General features: G+C 41.8%; 1 protein-coding gene across 1 annotated transcript in view; it reads left to right on the top strand.

Annotated features, from left to right (window-relative positions):
- LOC136874399 (trypsin-1) overlaps positions 1 to 17,809 on the top strand; it is a 99,094-nt gene that overhangs the window by 57,440 nt on the left and 23,845 nt on the right. Inside the window, exon 2 of the mRNA XM_067148035.2 lies at positions 9,322 to 9,410. Coding sequence (XP_067004136.2) covers positions 9,322 to 9,410 — 89 coding nt within the window. The remainder of the gene's footprint in view (positions 1 to 9,321; positions 9,411 to 17,809) is intronic.

Genomic DNA, 17,809 nt, shown 5'->3' on the forward strand with positions numbered 1-17,809 from the left:
GATAGCTGGGAAACTTACAACTCACCCATTTTCAGACCCCTCTTCCTAACCAAAAGCATATGTTCATTAAGAACAAAATGACAAAAGCACATTCATGCGAATAGCTAAGAAGGAAACCATAATTTAATTTCATCGATTTTAACATTTGTAATCGATGAAATTAAATTATGGTTTCCTTATGGGAACTTATTTTTAAGATAATAATGCTATTGGCTTTACGACTCACTAACTACCTAAACGGTTTTTGGAGACGCCGAGGTGCCGGAATTTAGTCTCGCAGGAGTTCTTTACGTGCCAGTAAATCTACCGACACGAGGCTGACTTAAGTATAAAATTAATATAGGCAAAATACTAACAGGCAAGCATAATAGCAGATGATATAAAAGTATGGGCGCTCACCGGCGTGTAACATTTCGTCCTGACAATGACTTACGTAGTGTAGTTGAAATATGGACTATTTTTAAAATGCCAGCGTGGCCTAATAACCCGGAAAACCATCGAAAGTTGTCGATTAACATCGGCCGTAAGAACCTACATCAATAATAAATGTAAGTAGTTCACGCGTATTCTTATATAATTTCATCAGAATGTCATAATTTCTGTGAAATGATACATCAATATTTGTTACATCGTATGGTACTGGATGTGCGTTTTTAGAATGTTATTCATTTAACGCCTCCTTATAGACTGTAATGTCACCAGAGTGTCGGAATGTTGTCCTGTAGGTGTTAATGATGCCAGCCCCTTTGTGTAGTAGTAGGGTGCATGTCTCTTATCCAAAGGACCTATGTTCAATGCCCAACCAGTCCAAGGATTTCAATTCTGCGCTGAGGGTAGAAATTAAGTTTATTAAGCTTCGTGAGACCAGCTGAGGAGCTAACTAATTTGAGAGATAACGGACCCGGTCACGAAAGCCAAGCAATAGGCTGAAGATGTCGTCACGCTGACAACGTGACGCACTAATACATGCAGGCCATCTGGCTGGGCAAAAGTCGTTTTGGCAGTTCCATGTCTTTAATACGCTGTGCCAGGGGTTTGTTTCCTGAGTTCTTTAACGTGCCGCACGCTAACGACGTGAAGTTGTGAGCTCTAAACACACTCAGATGTCGCCGACCTCTGCCAGGATCGAATTCGCTCTCTTGGGAAGAGAAAGATGACGTCTAACCGACTGCGCCACTTCTGTCAGTTGCCATGTATTTGACAAGTTCACTAACTACCTCAAGTATTGGAGAGATGGATAGTACAGGATGTCCACAATTAAACTGACGGTGTTCAGAGCGGCACATCACAGGCTGTAATGATCGCAGGAGTCTGAAATTTCGTAGATAAACTAACTAAGCAATGCGGTTGCGAATTATGGCAAAAAATTACTAGTTCCAAGTTTTGCCACCAGGCGAAAATATGGCGCCTTAGGCAGTGGTAAGGTCGCACAATAAAAGGCAATAAAACACATGATAACGGTGTTTCTGGCACGTTTGTCAGGATTACAAAAGTGTTCAGTATGGCCTCCCAACTCAGCAACATGCTGCATCCGTAACAAGGCATGGTCGGGTGAAATCAGAGCGGCATGTCGTTGTATGCTAGCCTTTAGATCAGGCAGAGACCGGGCGGGTTGGCCGTGCGCGTAGAGGCGCGCGGCTGTGAGCTCGCATCCGGGAGATAGTAGGTTCGAATCCCACTATCGGCAGCCCTGAAGATGGTTTTCCGTGGTTTCCCATTTTCACACCAGGCAAATGCTGGGGCTGTACCTTAATTAAGGCCACGGCCGCTTCCTTCCAACTCCTAGGCCTTTCCTATCCCATCGTCGCCATAAGACCTATCTGTGTCGGTGCGACGTAAAGCCCCTAGCAAAAAAAAAGATCAGGCAGAGACCGGATATATCCCTGAATAGACACAATCCTTCAAATATCCCCACAACCAGAAGTCACATGGATTTAGGTGGAGGGATTTGAAGGCAACCCATCTGGAAAATGCCTAAGAGATGATACGGTCTTTACTGAAGGTTTCTCGCAGCAAAAAGTAATCAAACCGCGGGAGATGGCCGTGCGGTTAGGGGAGCGTGGCTGTGAGCTTGTATCCGGGAGATAGTGGGTTCGAATCCCACTATCGGCAGCCCTGAAGATGTTTTTCCGTGGTTTTCGATTTTCACACCAGGCAAATGCTGGGGATGTACCTTAATTAAGGCCACGGTCGCTTCCGTCCCACTCCTAGGCCTTTCTGTGTCGGTGCGACGTAATCATCATAGGTTGTCCTGCCATCCGGCAGGTCCAATTATGGCTGTGACCTCCATATCTTTCGATCTTGTGCCCTTTTCTTCACTTCTGCATAATCTTCCTTTCTTTTTCTAATGCTGTCTAATAACTGATATCGTCTCCTTCCCCTTCCTCGTTTTCCTTTTATCATCCCTTCAATTGCTACTCGTAGTAAAGTGTTGTGTCTACTTTTCTTCCTATTTTGAATTACGGTCAGCTTGCTCCTTACTTCTCCCACCCTCTTCAGAACTTCCTCATTTGATATTTTATTTTCCCACTTTACCCTTCAATTCTTCGTCAAATCCACATCTCAAATGCCTCTATTCTCTATTCTTCTCTGTTCTTCCTTCCTTAATGTCCATGTTTCAGCGCCATATAGAGCTATACTCCATATGTAACACCTTGCAAGTCTCTTCCTCAGATCTTTCTCTAGCGGGCCACAAAACAGTTTTTTCTTCTTGTTGAAGCTTTCCTTGGCTAAGGCAATTCGAGCTTTTAAGTCTGTTATAGAGTGAAAGTCTTCAGTTACAATACTTCCAAGACACTTTAACTTATTCACCTGTTCAATAATTTCCCTATCTTGATTGTCGCTTTTTCACCTTTACCTCCAAGTATCATGAATTTGGTTTTCTTTTTGTTTATATTCATTCCATACTCTTCACACTTTTTGTTTAATTCTCTCAGCATTTTGCGGAGGTCCTTCACATTTTCAGCTATTACTGTCATATCATCAGCAAATCTTATACAATCAATTCTCTTACCTCCTCTTTTACCATCCAAGCATTCACAGATAATTTCCTCCAAGTAAATATTAAACAAAGTTGGTGATAAGCATCAACCCTGTCTAACACCTTTCCCCAGTTTGACTGCGACGTACGGCAAATCGTAAAAGAATAAAACATACAAACTTTCAACTAATAATTTTTGTGCCATAAATCGCGAGTGCATTGCTTAGTAAGCATATCTACGAAATTTCAGGCTCTTACGATCATTGCAATCTGTGCCGCGCTGAATTCCGTCAGTTTAACAGTGGACAGCCGGTATACGTGAATTTCTCTGGACATTCACGACGTATTGCTTTTCTCATGTAAAGGATCTCTCCAGGCGATTTGGGATCGTTTGTGAACTTGAAGTAGGGAACTCCATTGAAAGTGGGGATGGGATATGGAGAGAATTCGTCACTCTTCAGAGGCGGGAAGAGTTTCTCCTCGTCCGCTGTCTGGCTTTGTCGTTCTTGTGTATTTAATGTAACATGCACGGCAGCTCCACACGCGTCTGTGCCAGATCTTCATAAACATCACGTGTCGACGTTTGACTCCGGGGGAACACAGTAATAGAGCAGGTGAGAGTTCATAATTTGCATTCTGCTCTCTAAATAACTGAGTATAACATGCTATAGATATGGTGCATTGTGAATAATATTTATGCTTGGAGTACCGAGTACTGTCCGAACGAACCAAGGAACGCGATTGTGAATAATAATTTCGTGTGACTATTAGAGAGGAAAGAAAACAAAATATGATGATTAAAGTTCGGATACAGTGGCGATTCGTGCATGAAGGGTTTTTGGGCGCCACCCCGGCGGCTTCTCAAAAACATTTAAGGTATTTCACTCTGTAATTGATTACATAAAGAGATGGACAAATGTAGTGACGTCGAACTTATATGGTGTGCCATTCAGTTATACAACGTTATCTTTATTATTTCGGCTTTAAACATTTTGATTTTCTATTTTGCTTATTCGTGAAATGGCAAAGGTTTTCAGACCGAGGCTGCTGTCTAGCAAGCACGATGCTTTCTCTTTAGTCTTGAGGCGTTCGAACTGTGGCACGAGAGCCCTCAGTAAGTCCCTAGAGTTAGCAAGTGTGTGGGGTGCGGGAGGAGCCTGGAAGGACAATATGAGCTTGTCAGGGAAAGGAAGAGTGCAGCCGGATGTAAGCGCTGAACGGCAGAGCCCTCAGTAAGTCCCTAGAGTTAGCAAGTGTGTAGGGTGTGTGAGGAGCCTGGAAGGACAATATGGGCTTGTCAGGGAAAGGAAGAGTGCAGCCGGATGTAAGCGCTGAACGGCAGAGCCCTCAGTAAGTCCCTAGAGTTAGCAAGTGTGTAGGGTGTGTGAGGAGCCTGGAAGGACAATATGGGCTTGTCAGGGAAAGGAAGAGTGCAGCCGGATGTAAGCGCTGAATGGCAGAGCCCTCAGTAAGTCCCTAGAGTTAGCAAGTGTGTAGGGTGTGTGAGGAGCCTGGAAGGACAATATGGGCTTGTAAGGGAAAGGAAGAGTGCAGGCGGATGTAAGCGCTGAACGGCAGAGCCCTCAGTAAGTCCCTAGAGTTAGCAAGTGTGTAGGGTGTGTGAGGAGCCTGGAAGGACAATATGGGCTTGTAAGGGAAAGGAAGAGTGCAGGCGGATGTAAGCGCTGAACGGCAGAGCCCTCAGTAAGTCCCTAGAGTTAGCAAGTGTGTAGGGTGTGTGAGGAGCCTGGAAGGACAATATGGGCTTGTAAGGGAAAGGAAGAGTGCAGGCGGATGTAAGCGCTGAACGGCGGAGCCCTCAGCAACATTGCCAACCACTTTACAATGTACCTAGGCTTCCCCCCCCCCCCACCTTGTTTTACATTAACTGTTTTTAGGGATTAATTCCAAAACATTTTACAAAACAATGAATACTATTTGAACAATTCAGTTTTATAAAGAATAAAGATTCAAAATGTAACCATAACGTGACAACGCTGTTTGTAGAGTCGTCAAATTTTAAAATACGTTTTCATGCTTTGCAATTTGAACAAGGAGAGAAAAATTCGGCAGAGCGCTGTTTATTTATTTTTATGAGTATTGTTATTATCATTTATGATTTTCATCTGTGAAACAGTGCAGTGCCATAGTAGTCAGGATTGAGTTAGCTGCTAGCCAGTTAATGTATGTGCATAAATGCCGTTGTAGTGTAGTTAATTACTTAATGTTGTAGTGAAAGCAGATTTCTGTTCAGCCAATGTCATCGAATTATTATTATTATTCACCTGAAAGTATTGTGGTGCTGGTCGGTGAAAACTGGACCGATTGGGGAGGGGAAAGAGATGGCGGCACAGTCTGCCAGAGTAAAATGTCACGAAACGCTACTGTTCGGATGTTAAGGAAAAGTCATATTTCATTCCTGAGGTCATTTTACCCGAAATCTGACAAATAACTGTGAATGATGGGTCCCTTAAAGCAATTCTATGTTGCATAGACCAAATGCATATTACTTTGCTCATATGTGACATTTTGAACATTTTTATTACTTTGCTCATATTCTGCTCATAGGTCATATTTTGAACATTTTTGTTACTTTGCTCATATTCTGCTCATATGTGACATTTTGAACATTTTTATTACCTTGCTCATATTCTGCTCATAGGTCATATTTTGAACATTTTTATTACTTTGCTCATATTCTGCTCATAGGTCATATTTTGAACATTTTTATTACTTTGCTCATATTCTGCTCATAGGTCATATTTTGAACTTTATTACTTTGCTCATATTATGCTCATAGGTCATATTTTGAACTTTATTACTTTGCTCATATTCTGCTCATAGGTCATATTTTGAACTTGATTACTTTGCTCATATTCTGCTCATAGGTCATATTTTGAACATTTTTGTTCAAATTTAAGCGTCGCTTTTTAATAAGGTACATGCTATCTGCGTCGATTTTCAAACAGAGGATTTCAAAATGAATTTTTCTTTCCTTTCCCTAAAGAGATTTGGTGCAGGTTTACAAGACATGATTCCGAGAAAGGAAGAAATACTGTACGAAAATACGTCGACAGATACTTAATTTTTGGTTACTTTTTAGGAAAATCAGAATGAGCAGGGCTGTGATTCAATGAATGTATAAAGTTTTAATTTACCTCCTGTAGCTCTGTCAGTTTGTATGACTAAATATGTTTGCTGTATTATCGCTTATCACTTTTTGGCACGCTTAATGTTAGTAATACTCTAATACCTGCTATTATCCCTAAAATGCTTAACTCACATTTTACCTTTTTTTAGGTCATATTTAGGGCATATTTGCTTGCATATTTTGTGCTTCTTCAAGTCATAAACTTCCGAACCCTAGTGAGGATGTACAATATTCTCAGCCCATAAAAGTGTTTCGATGGGTCATCCTTAAATTTCTCAAATATTCAAGTATCAGTTGAAATTCCTGAGAGTTCGTTCAGCTAGTTCTGAATCTCAACTAGTAACTTTCAACAACATTCTCATGGAACAAACTTGTAGTGTGTTGTTGTTGTTGTCGTTGTAGCTTCCCATACGGAGTCTGGGACATCATAGCCAATACCTTATGCGTTTAGTGTGCGAACTCTTGTCTGATAACCTGTGTCGATGTGGTAGGTGTAATTGTGCGGCTGTAATCAATTCGCTCTAAGACTGACCCAAATTTAGACCTGGCGATAAATTTGGAAACAATGAGATCCTACTTCTAGGATGGCCAAAAGTGAAATATTCTCTCGAATTATATTTCCTCGGACCTGTGCACTCAGTTCCAAACATCCTATTCATCGTCGGGAATCAAACCAAGGTCACTATAGCCCTAGAGTAGACCGCAGCGGTGGGTTAAGAGAAATTATTTTTACAGTCCAAAAACGAATCTGGTACTTAAAATGTGATTTAGTGTTCAGCATGCGAGTTGGAAACGCAGCTCGTGCCATATACATGCCAGCATGCATTCAGGAGATGTTGGGTTCGCATCCCACTATCAGCAGCTCTGAAGGTGATTTTTTCCGTGATTTCTCATTTTCACATCAGAAAAATGCTGGAATGTAACATAATTAAGACTACGTTACTTCCTCCAGCCCAAGCCCCTTTCTACTCTACTGTCGCAAAGTTGGTCTGAGTTTAAAGAAAAACATCGGGCTTTTTCACCTGCTGGTCATTAACTACATCTTCCAGTTTTTCCATTGTAATCGCGATTATAATCATATTTCCTTTCTCAAAGCGAATTTTGTATTTCAAATTATTTAAGAAAAATATAGACTTTGACTATCATGTACCTTCAAATTGTCCGACTCGTTGGCTGAATGGTCAGCGTACTGGCCTTCGGTTCAGAGGGTCCCGGGTTCGATTCCCGGCCGGATCGGGAATTTTAACCTTAATTGGTTAATTCCAATGGCTCGGGGGCTGGGTGTGTGTGGCGTATTCAGCATTAGAAATCATCCTAGATAGGGCCCTCATCTTCACAGACATGCAGGTCGCCTCATAGGCCGTCTTATGAAAAGAGACCTGCACCAGGTCTCTCCGGAGGCCATACGCCATTATTATCAAATTTAAGTCATACACTCCGGCTCAGTGTGCTTTGGTCACAGGGGCCCCGGCTGGGTGTTTGTGCCGTCGTCATCATTTCATCTTCATCAAGACGCGCAGGTCGCCAACGGGTGTCAAACCAAAAGACCTGCACCTGACCAGCCGAACATGTCCTCGGACACTCCCGGCACTAAAAGCCATGCGCCATTTCATTTTACGCCATACAAATACAAAATTTAAGAAAGTCAACAACCATGTATTTAAATTAGCTTATAATTTTCTCGATAAAGTTTGTTAGTCTTCAAAGACTTAGGTCATCACGCAGTTCAAAATACGACAACTAGATATTTTTTCAGATTATTCGGTAGCGCGCCGGCCTCTCACCACTGGGTTCCGTGGTCAAATTCCGGTCACTGTATGTGAGATTTGTGCTGGACAAAGTGGAGGCGGGACTGGTTTTTCTCTGGGTACTCTGGTTTTCCCTGCCATCTTTAATTTCAGCAACACATTCCAATGTCATTTCATCTGTTAGTAATTAATCTTTGCCACAGAGGAGTGCAACAGGCTTCGGCATCCGGCATAATTCCTATCCTCGCCGCTAGATGGGGCTTCATTCATTCCCTTTCTGACCCTACCGAATGACTGGAAACAGGCTGTGGATTTTCATTTTTCACATACAGTTGAGATCTTTTATAGCGATATCGTTTTTAACGACGTACTGGATATAACGACGAAATCTAATGGTCCCATCTAAATCCTATATAAACACTGTATTTAAAAACTTGCTTATTACGACATCGCTTATAACGACATATCGTATAAAACGACGTATTTTGATCGCATTAGAGGAACATGTTACATTCCATTTTGGAACATCTTCAGCTTTAAAAAAGCAAACCGTACAAAGTACTAATTTTGGCACACATAAAATAATGAGAACACTAAAGGTGATAATGAAGTTAAAATCTCTTCTGTAGAGAATTAAAACACTGAACACGTTATTTCGCGTCATAATTCGTTGTGGCATTAGTCTTTAAAGGAGAAGAGGTCCTTCTAAATATAAAAATGTTGTTGATATTATGGAATGTACCTTCCATTAACTTGTAATACACACTGAGTTTTGAATTTGAAACTGTAACAACCGGGGGAAACTCCTTAAGACCAGAACCTTAGTTGATTACAATTCCTCTATATTGTTAACCAGAAATAATGTTCGACTCGTTGGCTGAATGGTCAGCGTACTGGCCTTCGGTTCAGAGTGTCCCGGGTTCGATTCCCGGCCGGGTCGGGGATTTTAACTTTAATTTGTTAATTCCAATGGCCCAACATTCCTGCAACTCACACACCACACATAACACTACCCTCCACCGTAATAACACGCAGTTACCTATACATGGCAGATGCCGCCCACCCTCATCGGAGGGTCTGCCTTACAAGGGCTGCACTTGGCTAGAAATAGCCACACGAAATTATTATTACCAGAAATAATTCCTGAATATAGCTGAAGATGTTCCGAAATGGAATGAAACGTATTGTTGTAATGTTTAGCTAGAATTTAAGATGACACATGTTTGTATATACATAAAAACTAGGTATAAAAGCAAAATAAGTATAAGATGGGAAAAATCCTTTTACCTTAGTTCTTAAAGCCAATAGGGGATAAAAAGGTGATATTTATACGTTATACACTATATAGCAATAATTTCACAGGAATTCATGAAAGCCAACTCTTTATGGTAATTCATTGTTTGATATCCATGTCTGTTACTGATCGTGAATGAATATTGCAGGTATTTGGATACAATGAAGATGTTGATATGGATACTGCCGTTGTACGTGGTAGTCCAAGTGGTGGCGGGCGCAGAACAGAACCGAACAAGTAAGTAACATTCGTTCCAAAGGTTTGATTTTGTTCTCGCAATCAGATATGATTACTGTGAACAGATTGCGCAATAACATGGCATTGACTGAAGGTAATTCATAGCTTATTCTCTGTATATCGATGTATGCATCCTCTTCTTATTCTTCTCCTACTACTTTGCCCACACTTGTGGGGTCGCGGGTGTGAATTGTGTCGCACAAGTGTATATGGCCGGTCGGATGCCCTGACGCCAACGCTATACGAAGGGATCTAATCACTATTGCATGTTTCTGTGCTGGTTTGTAGCGTCGATTATTGTCTGAATATGAAGGCGAGTGTGTTTGGACAAACACAAGCACCCAGTCCCCGAGCCAGAAGAATTAATCAGACGCGATTAAAATCCCCGAACAGGCCAAGTATCGAACTCGGGACCCTCTGAACCGAAGACATGAATGTTGATCGTTCAGCAATGAATCGAACTATGTATGTATGTATGTATGTATGTATGTATGTATGTATGTATGTATGTATGTATGTATGTATATATGTATGTATGTATATATGTGTAGGGGTCACTCTGTGCTACACTTAAAACTACGGTCAATGCTTAAGGCAAATTATACGAATAACGAAAAAATTAAAAGTAAAAAAGGTAAAAAGAATTTAAATAAATGCTAAAATAAAAATACACGATAAGTAATAATAATAATAAAAATAATAATAATAATAGACTAATAATAATAATATTTTTTTTGCCAGTGACTTTACGTCACACCGATACAGATAGGTCTTATGGCGACGATGGGACAGGAAGGACCTAGGAGTGGGAAGGAAGCGGCCGTGGCCTTAATTAAGGTACTGCCCCAGCATTTACCTGGTGTGGAAATGGGAAGCCAAGGTAAACCATCTTCAGGGCTGCCGACATTACTACTACTACTACTACTACTACTACTACTAAATAATCTTTATTTCTTTCTTAATCCGTTTACACTGCACAGTTGTTTTTTCCTCGGACTCAGTAAGGGATCCCACCTCTACCACCTCAAGGGCAGTGTCCTGGAGCGTGAGACATTGGGTCGTGGGATACAAGTGGGTAGGAGGACGAGTACCTCGCCCAGGCGGCCTCACAGGTGCCTTGTAGAGGGATGGACAGATTGGAAGGGATAGACAAGGAAGAGGAAGGAAGCGGCCGTGGCCTTGAGTTAGGTACCATCCCGGCATTTGCTTGGAGGAGAAGTGGGAAACCACGGAAAACCACTTCGAGGACGGATGAGGTGGGGATCGGATCCCCCTCTACTCCGTTGACCTCCCGAGGCTGAGCGGACCCCGTTCCGGCACTCGTACCACTTTTCAAATTTCGTTGCAGAGCGCCGGAAATCGAACCGGGGCCTCCGGGGAGTGGCAGGTAATCACACTAACCACTACACCACAGAGGCGGACAATACTAATACTAATACTAATACTAATACTAATACTAATACTAATACTAATACTAATACTAATACTAATACTAATACTAATACTACTACTACTACTACTACTACTACTACTAATAATAATAAGAAGAATAATAATAATGGAAATCTACAGCCTGTTTTCAGTCATCTGACCGGGTTAGGAATGCAATAAATGAAGCCCCCATCCAGCGGCGAGGATAGGAATTGTGCCGGCTGCCGAAGCCTGTCGCACTCCTCTGGGGCAATGATAAGTGACTGACAGATGCAATGAAATGTTAATGGATAGCGTTGCTGGAATAAAAGATGACAGGGAAAACCGGAGTACCCGGAGTAAAACCTGTCCTGCCTCCGCTTTGTCCAGCACAAATCTCACATGGAGTGACCGGGATTTGAACCACGGTATCCAGCGGTGAGAGGCCAGCGCGCTACCGCCTGAGTCATGGAAGCTAATAATAATAATAATAATAATAATAATAATAATAATAATAATAATAATAATAATAATAATAATAATAATAATAATAATAATAATAATAATAATAATAATAATAATAATAAGGATATTCCTCCTCCTATGGCCTCAGTTACCATGTACGGGAATTTTAATTTGATGCCATCTGTTTGCGTGCTCGTCCATTTCGACGTTTCGGTTTACTTTGTGCCTACAATGGGAAAATAATGTACTTTCAATCTAAAACATATCTTAAGGTATTATTCCAGAAATCTACTCATTTTGTCTGTTTATTGAAGCTTTCTAGATACAGTGAATTAATTTACGCACTCTTTTCCCCCTCATTTTAGACCGGTTTTCTTGTACCCTAACGTGTCCTTATTTTGTATCGAAATCGGATATCTTTCTAGGCTTTGATAACAAGAGGATGCAACGTGTAAAGATCAAATATCCTTCAACTCGTTGTGGGAAGCATAGGGCTGCAACAACAGAGCGTTACATTCGTGCGTTCTAAGCTGGGGCTTTGATTTCCCTGTTGATGGCCTTCTACTCTTACTATCCGTCACCATGTCATCCTGAGTTTGCCTTTCTCCCTCTTTCCTTGTGAGTTCCAATCAAGTACCTTCTTTGCTATACGGTCGTCCGGCCAGCGCAATATATATCCTACCCAGCGCCACTTTTAAATTCTTACTTCCAAGTAGTGAATTGCAAAGTCTATGCTTATTTTCAGGTATAATACTAATTAATGTTGAAACTTGTTTGGACGAAATATCTGCAGCGATAAGGAGGTATCAAAATAGTCGGTATGTTTATAGCGAGAGGGTCTCTCCGAAGCTACGTAATGGTAAATGCCTTTCCTCGCTTGTCTTCTCCGCAGTCGACTGTTCAGTCCCCGAATAATTCCCCTGGTTTAATAGTGTTTACGTCTAATTGCATGAACTGTACACGGTTTAAATGCCGTATCATTTCTCTATTCCCCTTTCAGTCATGAGATCTAGAATACGTGCATCGAAAGAAGCACCAATTTAAGAGAATAAAATAATGTTCCATTGTTATCAATGACTGGACTCTTTTCCATAATAATATTAATAATAATAATAATAGTCATCGACGCACAATATGTCTATAGTTTCAGAGCCGTACTAAGCATGCGAGTGTTACAGAAACATGATGTTTTCAAATCGAAATATTATCTGAAAGACATGAGCCGGCCTGAGTGTCTCAGACGGTTGAGGCACTGGCCTTCTAACACCAACTTGGCAGGTTCGATCCTGGCTCAGTCCTGTGGTATTTGGAAGTGCTCAAATACATCAGCCCCATGTCGGTAGATTTACTGGCTAAATTACGGCACCTCGGCGCCTCCGAAAACCATAAAGTATTTAGTGGGACGTAAAGCAAATAACATTATTATTAAAAAACATGGGCGACGACAGTCGTCAATATCTCACATTAAAGAGAAAGTACCAATGTGTCTAGCAACATGAGTGTGACGTTGGTATGACGTGCCTGAGTGATGCAATAGTGCTGCCATCTTGTGGCACTAAAACCGCCGGCCTGCAGTTAGTGTAGGTCTAGACTTTAGCGTGTGAGGTATGATTTGATTCGTATCAGTGGGTTCTGCTCGTATATATATAGCAAAATAGAACCAAATATTGTCCGCCTCTGTGGTGTACGAGTGGTAAGTGTGATTAGCTGCCACCCCCGGAGGCCCGGCTCTGCCACGAAATTTGAAAAGTGGTACGAGGGCTGGAACGGGGTCCACTCAGCCTCGGTAGGTCAGCTGAGTAGAGGTAGGTTCGATTCTCACCTCAGACATCCTGGAAGTGTTTTTCCGTGGTTTCCCACTTCTCCTCCTGGCAAATGCCAGGGTGGTACCTAACTTAAGGCCACAGCCGCTTCCTTCCCTCTTCCTTGTCCATCCCTTCCAATCTTCCCATCCCCCCGCAAGGCCCCTGTTCAGGATAGCAGGTGAGGCAGCCTGGGCGAGGTACTGGTCCTCCTCCACAGTTTTATCCCCGACCCAGAGTCTGAAGCTCCAGGACACTGCCCTTGAGGCGGTAGAGGTGGGATCCCTCGCTGAGTCTGAGGAAAAACCGACCCTGGAGGGTAAACATATAAAGAAGAAGAAGAACCAAATATTGAAGATTTTAGAAAATTATGGTTTAAAGAAATGCGAATAATTGCTTTCTTTCGTAAAATGTCGCAACATCTGGACAATAAATGGCTCCTCAATGATCGAAACCGTATTTAAGAGAATATTTATTATTATTACCATTTATTATTAACATTATTATCTTCTTTCATGACTTACGTTAGTAAATTATTACGGAATTATCCTGTTGAAACACGTTCTAAACTATACATACCACTATTAAACAGAATTCATACTTCCTGTACCCCGTTAGATATTCCAGACATCTGTGCCACTGCGAGGTATGTTTTCTGTTAATAAATGTTTGTTAGGCCGGACAAGTTGTGGAACAGCAGACTGCATGTCTCTTCCAGCTTTTACTTCACTTGCATTTCAATGAGGCTGACCAACAGGTTTTTATGCAAGGTTTAAATCGTATATACTTACTTGATTTCGTTGACAGGAGTGGGATTTATTTGAAAATTGACAATCCTGTTAGTATAAGTGGCATCCCTGACCTATTACTTCTCGTTGGTGGATGAAGAGGAATACTAGTTCAATGGCATCATTACAATGTAATGATTTTCCTTTTGTAATTGTCTTTGCCGGATGTTCAGGCCAGCTCTTCTTCTATTAATGTACACAACACAAACACTGTGTTTCACCTAACAACACATCACACTCTCGCATGATCTTCAAACTCCCCAAGTTGACTGTACGGCTGTCTTACACACTGACGTTACATCCTTAACGGATTATACATACCAACGAGGACCTTATTTAAGGTCAAAGCCGCTTCCTTCCCACTCCTAGCCCATTCCTGTCCCATCGTCGCCATAAGACCTATCTGCGTCGGTGAGAGGTAAAGCAACTTGTAAAAAAATTAATCAAACGCGATTAAAATCCTCTCCCCGGCCGGGAATCGATCATGGGACCCTCTGAACCGAAGGCCTCAACACTTCAGCCAAGGAATCGGTCACACGTCTGCAGTATCACCCACAATACGTTAAGCGATGTCTTAGAGGCCTATATATAGCCTATAGACCAACGAGAGTGTAATGCTAATCAATTCCTCGGTAGCGAATTCAACCTCTCCTGTCAAACACTGACATTTATCATCATCATCATCATCTGTTTACCCTCCAGGGTCGGTTTTTCCCTCGGACACAGCGAGGGATCCCACCTCTACCGCCTCAAGGGCAGTGTCCTGGAGCTTCAGACTCTTGGTCGGGGATACAACCAGTACCTCGTCCAGGCGGCCTCACCTGCTATGCTGAACAGGGGCCTTGTGGAGGGATGGGAAGATTGGAAGGGATAGATAAGGAAGAGGGAAGGAAGCGGCCGTGGCCTTATGTTAGGTACCATCCCGGCATTCGCCTGGAGGAGAAGTGGGAAACCACGGAAAACCACTTCCAGGATGGCTGAGGTGGGAATCGAACCCACCTCTACTCAGTTGACCTCCCGAGGCTGAGCGGACCCCGTTCCAGCCCTCATACCACTTTTCAAATTTCGTGGCAGAGCCGGGAATCGAACCCGGGGCTCCGGGGATGGCAGCTAATCACGCTAACCACTACACCACAGAGGCGGACCACTGACATTTATCACGGCTCCTTTAGAGGATTCTCTTATTTATCTTTCTTTCTTTCTTTCTTTCTTTCTTTCTTTCTTTCTTTCTTTCTTTCTTTCTTAATCTGTTTACCTTCCAGGGTCAGTTTTTCCCTCGGACTCAGCGAAGGATCCCACCTCTACCGCCTCAAGGGCAGTGTCCTAGAGCGTGAGACTTTGGGTCGGGGGTTACAACCGGGAAGAAGGACCAGTACCTCGCCCAGGCGGCCTCACATGCTATGCTGAACAGGGACCTTGTGGAGGGATAGGAAGATTGGAAGGGATCGATAAGGAAGAGGGAAGGAAGCGGCGGTGACCTTAAGTTAGGTACCATCCCGATATTTGCTTGGAGCAGAAGTGGGAATCCATGGAAAACCACTTAGAGGATGTCTGAGTTGGGAATCAAACCCATCTATACTCAGTTGATCTCTCGAGGCTGAGTGGACCCCGTTCCAGTCCTCGTACCACTTTCCAAATTTGGTGGCAGGTAATCACACTAACCACTACACAACAGAGGCAGGAATCGAACTCGGGCCTCCGGGGGGTGGCAGCTAATCACACTAATCACCACACCACAGAGGCGGACACACAATCACTTGAGGATCAACCTCAAGCTAAACTTTTAGATAACCCTCAGAATATCCACCTTCCAGATGCCTTTCAGAAAAGTTACTGTCATGTTGCTTTAAATTTGAACCGTAATTGAAAACACAAGTTTGTGATATTTTACCATGCTTTGCTGTTCATAAATAAGCGAAGCCCTATGCTTCCAATGATAAAATCGGCTTTTTATATTGTACTTTTCTCTGAAACCACTGAAGGTAGACACTTCAAATTTTTGCAGCTTATAGCTGAATATCTTGGTCTTCTGCTGAAACAGGCATAAGTTTTATAAGGACCTAATTAAGAAAGATATTATTTTTTAATTTGAAACTAGATATTTTTCGTATTTTTAGAATATATTTTTGCTAATAAAATTTGTAATATACAGACTAATTAAAAACTGTTGTTTCAGCAGTAGAAAGAGTTATTTATCAGGATGTTCTAAAAATTTCAAGTTCATATATTCAAAACTGGCTGAGAAAATTCACCTTAAGTATTAAAAAAGTAAACTTATGGGAAACGGGCTTCAAAGTTAACACATCAATGCATGCCAGGTCCATAGCTTGGATTATCTGGGTCTTATCAAATTCCTCTTGTAGTCTCTTCTTGGCGCCTCTCCTGTCCTTTCTGGCTTGAAGGGCTATTTTTAATGGCATTTTCAGCAGACCTTAGTCTTACCAGGTCACTACGCAACATTGCATCAACAGTTCGACACCCAACATTCAACACTAACACTTGTAGAACTTTGCACTTTGTGATGTTTCCCTGGATAAAACTTGAAACAGCATCATATAGACCAAAATGAAGTGTGCTAATACCCACACAACACTTTGGGTAGATGGTTCAAATGACACTATTGACACATTCGTTTGGGTTTTGTGTCCTACCGTGCAGGCATTTTTTCAGGAGATTTTTGTTAGAAGGATCCCTGAAAATTGGTTTGATTTCATCCATAATGGCTGGTGGCAAACTGTGAGGATGGTTATATTTCTCCCCTGTTAGTTTGTTCCTGTTATATTTGTACCAGCTGCCTGTCCCTGAAGGACACAAGCCATGTACTGGATTTTCAGTACTGGAATTATTGTGGAAATACCTAGGTATGATGCCCAGACAGCTTTCCTCATTGCTTCCACATTATCAGTATTTTGCCTGATTTCCAGACCATAGTAATTCTGGAGAGTATCAATGACTGAATCAGTCAATCTGTTCTTACCCTCTAATGTTCTACCATCAGTAAGTTTCTTTCCCTTCATGGTTGATTTTAGTCGTCCCAATCTTGTCCCCATATGTTTCAGAACGTGACCATTACATTCCAGTTTGGTTATATTTACATTATTTCCATAGGGTTTGGAATCCTGAACCACTTTGAAAGCCGTAGAGTTACCGTCCTCTAAGTATTATAAATCCCTAGCCTTGTACCACTGAATAGAACGTTGGTCAAGTGACTTGCAAGAGACCGTCATGTCTACTAACAGCAGAAATCTAGCGTGCATCATCATAAAAATTATTTTTAAAAGCACGCTTGTAGTTATCATATCATCATAATTCATACACCATTTTAAAAAGGACATTTGACATATTAAGAAATAACAATAATATCAAAATGACAATTTTTGTGAAAATACCCATTCCGTATCCCCTTAATAACCAATTTCATTTTCAATGTCTAGATTTTTTTTTCGTCTGTCGGGCTTTACTTCCTGCCAGTAATTCTTAAGGGTTCTATCAGGGTCTTACTTAGCTTTTCTGTCGGAGGTCCCCTTCCTTTTTGGGTCTGGTTTTCCACTTTAAACCTCAATTAGCTTTGGACCAATCGTGTAGATTTATTCTTGTTATTGACCTAATTTTCTGAGTTCAGATCTGTTTCAGATCTGTTTCAGATCTTCTTACATTATTGGAACCATCTGAACGTTGTCACTATTAGGTCTAGCAAAATTCCAGATTTTCTTAGACATTATTATTATTATTATTATTATTATTATTATTATTATTATTATTCTTTCTTTATCTGTTTACCCTCCAGGGTTGGTTTCTCCCACGGACTCAGCGAGGGATCCCACCTCTACCGCCTCAAGGGCAGTGTCCTGGAGCGTGAGACATTGGGTTCTGGGGATACAACTGGGGAGAATGACCAGTACCTCGCCCAAGCGGCATCACCTGCTATGATGAA

The sequence above is a fragment of the Anabrus simplex genome, chromosome 1, assembly GCF_040414725.1.
Source record: "Anabrus simplex isolate iqAnaSimp1 chromosome 1, ASM4041472v1, whole genome shotgun sequence".
Lineage (NCBI taxonomy): Eukaryota > Metazoa > Arthropoda > Insecta > Orthoptera > Tettigoniidae > Anabrus > Anabrus simplex.